This window comes from Mandrillus leucophaeus, unplaced genomic scaffold (genome assembly GCF_000951045.1).
Source record: "Mandrillus leucophaeus isolate KB7577 unplaced genomic scaffold, Mleu.le_1.0 Scaffold29, whole genome shotgun sequence".
Lineage (NCBI taxonomy): Eukaryota > Metazoa > Chordata > Mammalia > Primates > Cercopithecidae > Mandrillus > Mandrillus leucophaeus.
The window spans coordinates 1,379,853-1,389,080 of record NW_012103031.1 but is presented as its reverse complement, the minus strand read 5'-3'; the positions used below and the strand labels follow the sequence as shown (position 1 = coordinate 1,389,080).

The window sequence follows — 9,228 nt, the reverse complement described above, 5'->3', positions numbered from 1 at the left end:
ATTCTTTATGGTGCTCACAAAGTCTGCATATCGAGTTTTGAACATCATGCTGCTGATCTACCTTGGGATTTGGGCTGTTCAACTGAGGCAAACCTGAGGTTCCTCAGAGTTAGCAAGAAAGCCCCTGTGTGAACCTTGCCATGCTCTGGGTGATGCCTACACACTGTTTCCAAAAGGGTAAAACCTCAGACCTTCCTCTTGCAGAGAAGCATTTTTACTCATGGAACTAGGCTGCTCTTTGCAATCATAAGAAGCAAAAGAACGAGCTCAAAGACATTCATCTGATGGTAGGACACAGTAGTTCCCAAAAAAGGCAGAGGTGTGGGCCCTGGAATTCTAAGCTTTTTTAAAAGTCCATGTGAATGGGTTTCATATCTACAAAGTGAAACAGAAATCAGGTCACAGGGATTGTGATTTTATAGATATAGGGGCTGGCGGAACTGGAATGCTCAAGAGAAGGAGGTAACATTAAGGCAATAAATAATAACAGTAACTCCAATGGCAATGATTATGTTTGTTCATCAGGTCCTTTCCTGCCTGCACCAAGACCCCAAAAGTCACAATGATTAGCTAAAAGCAGCTGAAGTCTTCAAGGTCCCAATCCTGGAGTGAATACTTGATAAATGTCCTCAAACATGAGTGCTCCTGAGAGGTTTAGGCAGGAATTATTTCAGGGCACTTCATTCCTTTATGTCTAGTTAGTAAGTGGACTACACTGATTTGGGGATTCTCATCCTAGGTAGAAAGGGTGACTTTTCTTTTGTTTCAGCCGTGATGATGAGATTTTGCATCACTGCTTCCACTCAGTCACAGAGGGTCGCTGAGAGCCTATGGTGACCCTGTCTTTAGAATTTGCTCAGAGGCTTTTATGCTTTCCCTTCTCTCTAAGCTCTGACCCTGTTTTAGGATCTGGCCCTTCTTAAACCATCACTCACAGAGAGGTGTTGGAGGAGTCACAGAGTCCTTATTTCTACAGATTGACAACTGTGTTCCAATCTTCTATTGGCCTTGTAGAAATGCAAGAAATCTTCAGCTACACCTCAGTCTCTGTGGTCAGATGATCTGGTTGATTTGAGCCACTGGGGAGGATGAGTGACTCACAGTTCCCTGAATGACAGTGTGTAGAAGAATCACAACTTAAGGAAACAATTTCCAGGACATTCCTCCTCTTGTGGAATCTAGCCTTCCAACTGGTGATATTCATCTGATAAGCACAGTGTCAGTGATATGGTCTGAATCTGCCCCTACCCAAATCTCATGTTGAAATGTAATCTCCAGTGCTGGTGGTGGGGCCTGATAGGAGGTGATTGGATCCTAGGAGCAGTTTCTCATGGTTTCACACCATCCCCCTTGGGTGCTGTCCTCGTGACAATGTGTTTTTATGAGATCTGGTGGCTTAAAAGTGTGTGGCACCTCCTCCCCACTCTCTCTTGCTTCTGCTCCAGTCATGTAAGATCTGTCTGCTTCTCTTTCACTTTCTGGCATGATTGTAAATTTCCTGAGGCCTCCCTAGAGGCAGAAGTTGCTATGCTTCCTGTAGAGCCTGCAGAACCATGAGACAATTAAATCTCTTTTCTTTATAAATTATCCAGCCTCAGGTATTTCTTTATAGCAATGCAAGAAAGGACTACTATATCCAGACATGCTCATTTTTTTCAAGGTGATCAATCACAAAGCAGTCAGTTTATTGCCTCTGTACGTCGACTGTCTCTGTAGGAAAACCCATTAAGGCTGATTCTCTCTATGGCAGGCCTGCTTGCAACTCATCTTTGATGGGTCATGTATGGACTCCCCCAACTGGGGGTTCTGGATGTCTGAAGACCTTCCCAGTCTGATGTTACTGAGGGGTGGAGGATGGAAGGAAGAAGAAAAGCTGACGGAAGAGGTCGCCAGCCACCAGTTCAACTGTGAATCTGCTAGTCCCACAAGGTTGGCTGCAGAGAGGCAAATTAGGAAAATGCAGCTGAAAATTATGGTGTATATAAATGGATCCATATGCCTCATATGTGCTTTCAGCTGAAAGACAGGGGCCTTCTAATGTCCACGTACCTTCCTGTTGATAGCAAAAGATGCAGTATTTTACATAAGTAACCATAAAATGTTCCAGACAGTTGAATTAAGACCTTGTTTTCTCCTCTAGAATGGGTAGCACTTACGGCAGTATAGGTTCCAAACATTCTGTACAAATCCAGTGACTCTGACAATATGTGGTAAAATACAACTGAGAAATGGCCTGGAGGGTCATGTTTGGAGGACCCAGCAGAGGCAGCATATAGTGCATTTGGATATTTGCCCCAGAACAGTTAGTGGAAGTGTGTGCACCATCTACTGAAACCAGGGTGGCCTTCGGTTTTCCCACTCCAGTTTCTTCTTTTGTTGTCGCAGCCATGGCAAATCAATGACACTAATGTCTGCTTCTAAACTTTCTACAAGTTACATGGTCTCTCAGGCCAGGATAAACTATTGAGTTAATGTGTCAGCAGCATTGGCCCCCGAGGAAAGATCTAGGTGAGTGTCTAGACTCACATGGTTCCATGTCAAGGCAGAGGCTGTGCTGGCTAAGCTGTTTAGTTTCTTTCCAGCTCCCCTCTGTTTGGTAGAGTAATGCTGCTTTCATTTTCAATGAAGAGGCTAACAGAAAAGCCAGTCATCTATTTCATGTAATCGTATTGGCCTAAGGAGGGCATGGTCTCCACTATAGCTTCTGACTCCTGGGCTGCACCAGCATCGTCTAAGGCTAAGGTATTGTCTGCCCGGCTGCCCAAATCTGTAGTGACAGCCCCACAACATGGCAGACCACACACAGAGTGACACAGATGGTGCCCCTGTGTCCAGGCTTGAAGCAGATGAGATGCCAACCGGTTTGCCCTTTGAGTGACGTCCACTGTGGGGCCAGGACCCAAGAATATCTCTTTGCAGTTCTACCCTGAGAGCTGAGGAATATTTTCTCACTTCATGCTGATCCTACCTGGATGCCTTTGCTGTCGTCACTGGCTCACAGTCTTGCCTACTCCCTTGCCCTGAGAGTTTAACACAGCCTGCTAAGCAGGTATATTCAAAAAGGAGGTATTAAAATAAACTGTCGGGCATGTATATTTAAAAAGACGTATGCAATCTTGTCTTAGAGATATACATTCGTGCATTAGACTCATATTCCTGACATTATTCTAGAAAGGTGGTGTTATTTTATACACATTTATTGTCATAAATACTGAACTAACAGCCTTCTTTTGTCATCCAGAAGGAACATGCTGGAAATAGTCTATCTCCAAAAAATTCTGGTTTAAAAACGAATGAATTTAAACCAAATCAATTCATTTTAAAATGTTAGAAAATGGAAACCGTGTTGCCACAACTCACTGAATTCCTAAGCTTTCTGTGAAAGAATTAAAATGAGGTTTATATTTTCTATTTTCATGTCATTGTGGTTCCCTACTCTTAATAAAAATAAACTTGTTGTAGAAGTCAAATGTGACAGGTTGAGCCTCCACTACCCACAGTGGAAGGTAACTCTTTTCTCCACCTGCTCTAGGATGCCAGGAATCCCACCAGTGAGAGAGTTCATCCTCCTGTACTGTAACATAAAGGAGAAAATATGTGTAAAATCCAAATTGGCTTTCATGGCTCCTGTGTTTTCAGGCTGCTGGCAGATTCCCATTAGGTGAGAAACAAAGCTGTATATTAATCCTAGCCTCTCAGAGACCAAAGGAAAAAGATTAAAGCAAAGAATAAATCTTCAGAACTTCCTCCAAGTCTCCTTTGCTCTAGAGATTATTCCAGAATGCTTGAAATCCATCCCCACAAGCCATACCTACAGATCTTTACCCATGCAATTCCCTCTGCCTGGAGTGTACCTGTGCCCCTTAGATGACTCCTACATGTCCTTCCAAGCCCAGCCAGACAGACCCCTTCTGTTAGTCTTTCCTTACCAACCTCCTCACACAGATGTAACCATTTCCTCCTCTGGGTGCCTCTTATCCCCCTCACACAGTCCTATTGTCCTATTTCATCTCTACCACCATTGTGGGTTTCTGTGTCTGTTTCCCTCAGCAGAGGTGAACTCCTCAAGGGCACAGTCTGGTATTATTTACTGTCATGACCCTGGTCCCTAGCAGGGTACTGTACACATGGTCGTGACCAGAAACGTTGGTGGAGTTGACTTGGGTGAGATTGCTGGGTCCCTGTGTGTCATCCCCTCTGACTCTGTAGAAATAGACTAATTACTCTCAGCAATAAGCTAATCATTGCTTGGGACTCAAATGCAGCCAGCACTGTGTCCCAACTAATGCAATTGGTCTTGTTCCATAAAGGAAAATAATAGAAGGCATGTTCTGCCACCTAATTCCTCAGAAGGTAACATAACATGAAGAGACTTACCTGTTGAGAGTTGTACTAAATGTGTCAAGGAAGATACTATGTATCAGAAGAACACCCAGAGGCACCCTGTGCCTCTCATCTGTTCATTCCTGTATGAAAGCATTCATCGTGTATTTTAAAAGCTGTGCTCCTGGTACTTAGGGTACAAAGTTGACTAAGACCCAGACATTAGTTCAGTTGTTTTTATTTGTAGATCCTGCAAATAATTGAGAACATGCAATGTCTGTCTTTCTGTGCCTGGCTTATTTCACTTAACATAATGACCTCCAGTTCCATCCATGTTATTACAGATAACGGGATCTCATGCTTTTTTTGTGGCTGAATTGTACTCCATTGTGTATAATTGGAGTACTTTCTTTATCCATTCATCTGTTGATGGACACTTAGGTTGCTTCCAAATCTTGGCATTTGTGAATAGTGGCTATTGTGTAAATGAGAGTGAAGATATCTCTTCAGTATATGGATTTCTTTTCTTTCAGGTATATACCCAAGCCCTGCAATTTCTGGATCTTATGGTAGCTCTATTTTAATTTTTTGAGGAACCTCCAAACTGTTCTCTATAGTGGTTGTACTAATTCACACCAACAGTATACAAGGGTTTCCTTTTCTCCACATTCTCGCTGGCATTTGTTGTTGCCTGTCTTTTGGATAAAAGCCATTTTAGCTGGGGTGAGATGCTATCTCACTGTAGTTTTTTATTTCATTTCTCTAATGATCAATGATATTGAGCACCTTTTCATATGTCTGTGTGGTATTTGTATGTCTTCTTTTGAGAAATGTCCATTCAGGCCGGGCGCGGTGGCTCTTGCCTGTAATCCCAGCACTTTGGGAGGCCGAGATGGGCAGATCACAAGGTCAGGAGATCAAGACTATCCTGGCTAACATGGTGAAACCCTGTCTCTACTAAAAATACAAAAAATTAACTGGGCGTGGTGGCAGGTGCCTGTAGTCCCAGCCACTTGGGAGGCTGAAGCAAGAGACTGGCATGAACCCGGGAGGGGGAGCTTGCAGTGAACCGAGATTGCGCCACTGCACTCCAGCCTGGGCGACAGAGACTCCATCTCAAAAAAAAAAAAAAAAAAAAAGAGAGAGTGAGAGAGAAATGTCTATTCAAATCTTTTGCCCATTTTTTGATTGGATTATTAGATTGTTTACTACAGAGTTGTTTGAGCTCTTTATATATTCTGGCTATTAATCTGTTGTCAGAGTGTTAGTTTGAAACTATTTTCTCCCATTCTGCGGTCTGTGTCTTCACGTTGTTGATTACTTTTTTTGCAGCACAGAAGATTTTTAACTTGATGTGATTCCATTTGTCCATTTTTGGTTTGGTTGCCTGTGCTTGTGGGGTATTACTTCAGAAATTTTTGCCCAGACCAATGTCCTGAAGAGTTTCCACAATGTTTTCTTGTAACAGTTTCATAGCTTGAGGTCTTAGATTTCAGTCTGTCTCACTCTGTTGCCCAGGCTGGGGTGCATTGGCATGATCTCGGCTCACAGCAGCTTCCACCTCCCAGGTCCAAATGATACTCCCACCTTAGCTTACTGAGTAGCTGGGACTATAGGCATGCACCACCATGCCCAGCTAACTTTTGTATTTTTTGGTAGAGATGGGGTTTCACCATGTTGGCAGTCTGGTCTCTAACTCCTGACCTCAAGTGATCCGCCCAACTTGGCCTCTCAAAGTTCTGCAAAGTACTGAGATTACAGGCATGAGTCACCCCACTCAGCCAGATTTCAGTCTTTAATCCACCTTCATTTGATTTTTGTGTCTGGTGAGATATAGGGGTCTAGTTTCATTCTTCTGCATATGGATATCCAGTTTTCCCAGCACCATTTATTGAAGAGACTGTCTTTTCCCCAATGTATGTTCTTTGTAGCATTGTCAAAAATGAGTTCACTGTAGGTGTTTGCATTTGTTTCTGGGTTCTCTATTGTATTTCATTGGTCTATGTGTCTGTTTTCATATAAGAACCATGCTGTTTTGGTTACTATACCTCTGTAGTATAATTGGAAGTCAAGTAATATGATTCCTCCCGTTTTGTTCTTTTTGCTGAAAATAGCTTTGGCTATTCTGGGTCTTTCGTGGTTCCATACAAATTATAGGATATTTTTTCTATTTATTTGAAGAATGCCATTGGTATTTTGAGGGATTTCATTGAATCTGTACATTGCTTTGGGTAGTGTGGACATTTTTAACAATATTGATTCTTACAATATATAAACATGAAATATCCCTTTTTGTGTCTTCAATTCCTTTCATCAGTGTTTTACAATATTCACCGTAGAGATCTTTCTCTTCTTTGATTAACTTAATTTCTAGGTATTTAGTTTTATTTGTGACTATTGTAAAAGGGATTACTTTTTTATTTTTGCCAGATTGTTCACTATGGCATATAGAAATGCTACTAATTTTTGTATGTTGATTTTGTATCCAGCAACATTACTGAATTTGTTTATCAGTTCCAATAGTTCTTTGGAGTCTTTAGATTTTTCCAAATATCAGTCTCCTTTGTAGCTGAGTTTACAGGTATGTACCACCATGCCTAGCTAATTTTTGTATTTTTAGTAGAGATGGGGTTTCACCATGTTGACCAGGCTGGTCTTGAACTCCTGACCTCAGGCGATCCACCTGGCTCAGCCTCCCAAAGTGCTGGGATTACAGGAATGAGCCACTATGCCTGATCAAAAATGGCATAATTAAACTATGAACATTCTTTCTAAACAATGGGTAAAGTCACAGCGGATTAACTTTCACCTATGTTAATAATCAAATTCTAGTTCTGACAAACGCCCCATACCAACAGTGATTACAGTGATCAAAAATATTTACTTGTTGGTTCTCATTCAGTTCTATAGATTTCTCCTTAATATGCAGGAAAGCATCTGATAATACTTTTGTAAAGTGGTCTTTATTGATTTAATATAAAACTTATTATAGAATACTCCAGGTAAATCATGAGATATAAATGTCACTGTTAGAGCCATCAAAATAATTCTTGTTTTCATTAATAATTGTGGATGAAATTATTGAGAAATGTTGATTCTCTTATCAGAGCTCAGGAGGAGTTAATGGTGCTAACTAGGGGTGCTTGAACCAGGCTGGAGATAGTCCTATGAGAAGCAGAGGAGCCAAATCTACCTCCCCTGCACTAATTTGGTCATCTCCTTTATATTCCCAAGTATAACACTATACACAGACAGGGAGAGAGCTCAATGCATGTACAGAATCCCTGGTTATTTATGCAGTACATTGGATGAAGCCCATCTTTATTTCAGGGTTCTATTCACAAAGTAATTTGAAGTCTCTCGTGTTCTGGGGCACAGCTTTCTTGAAGAGCAAAGCAGAAGTCCTTAGTAAAATTCAGGCTCCACTTACGGTCCCATCCCTTGACTCAATCTTTAGAACAATGGGTTTTTCTGGTTGAAGAAGTCCTCCTAAGCGTAATTTCAGCGGGATCTGCAACAGTTAAAAAAGCATATTGAGTAGCATTAAATAAAGCAAAAGTAGAAAGTATAGCATCAAAGTAAAAAAATGCATTAATGACAATAATGCTTGTAAACATATAAAAACTACTTTCAGCACTATAAATCTTGGATTCTTTATACTTATTCTATAAGATGTGTGAAGATTGGATAGTGAGAGCATTCATCATCTATCATTTAACAAAATATTTATGGAGTACTCTTCTGTGCCAGGCCTGAGACAAATTCATGGGAACCTGTGTTCTTTATTGATTTAAATTTTAAGTAAAATGGATGAGTTTTTAAAATTTAAACCAGATTATTAAGTATGATGGCAAACTATTTTTGAAGAGTCATATAAAGTTAATTTTGTGTATGTTGAAACTTGCAAGGTAATCCTAAGTAGTTATTGTACATTTTAATTATATGGACAGTCTTCAACTTCCAGAGTCCAGTAATTCCTCCCAGTTGAACCCGTCCAGTGTAAAGATGGGAAGACACCTTCAGGAAACATCATCGTTTTATTTTTTATCTTCTCCTCTTGGCTCCTAAGGGTAGTGCAAGTGGGGAACCTCTCAATTCTTACAGTGTTTTGACTCAACTTTTAGCCCCATTCTTATTGAGACACTGCTTCAGTATTGAGGGGACACAACAGAGTGATATTCTGATCACCATGGAGTAATGGGCATGAAAATGGCCATGGAGATCAAGAAGTGCCAGCTTGGGAGCTTACCAAGGAGTACCTTCCCCATCCCAGGTGTGCCAGAGGACCACTTTTATTCAAGGCTGAGTCCCCTGTCCGAGCACATATAGGATAGCTACACAGCTGGCCTAAAGCCACCAATAATATGGAATATGAAAATAATATGGAAACTATTTCTATCTTCTTCCTCTCCTATATAGAAAGCCTACCTAAGGGGTGGAGTTGAATAATAAATACGTGAGACTTAGAAATAAGATTTATAAGGTCTTGTTTAATATGAATCAGTGACATCTGTTCTTTAACTTCTTCATAGAAAATATCTTTCTATAAATATAACACCTTATTATTTAAAAATTTTCAAAACCCAAGAATGTTTTCACTGCAGACAGACATGCATGCACACATGTGCACACACACACACACACACGCGCGCATATGCATGAATAGCATTTGTTAAAGGTTCACATTAAGTAGCTTAATATATGTATGCAAGCCATCAACTGCACATCACTCCTTAAATATTGACCAAATGCTTGCATTAGATACAGTCCCTTGCAAGGCACCACTGGGATATTTTAAAAGGAATAAAATGAGAGGATATTGTTAATGGAGGTGGGAAGACATTCTTAGATACAGAGAAAATATAGAGAATAAAACTCAATGATTCAATGGCAAATTGTGAAATT

The 9,228-nt window shown here is 40.7% G+C and overlaps 1 protein-coding gene across 3 annotated transcripts in view; it reads right to left on the bottom strand.

Annotated features, from left to right (window-relative positions):
- Positions 1 to 346: 346 nt before the first annotated feature.
- Positions 347 to 9,228, bottom strand: part of LOC105543708 (cytochrome P450 3A8) — a 37,372-nt gene continuing 28,490 nt past the window's right edge. For 2 of the 3 annotated variants that reach the window (XM_011985743.1, XM_011985744.1), the window contains exon 13: positions 7,213 to 7,834. In XM_011985743.1, the coding sequence (XP_011841133.1) occupies positions 7,739 to 7,834 (96 nt within the window). In that variant the 3' untranslated portion in view covers positions 7,213 to 7,738. Of the gene's footprint in view, positions 384 to 7,212; positions 7,835 to 9,228 lie in introns of those variants that run through there. The other variant, XM_011985742.1, reaches the window with a different exon arrangement.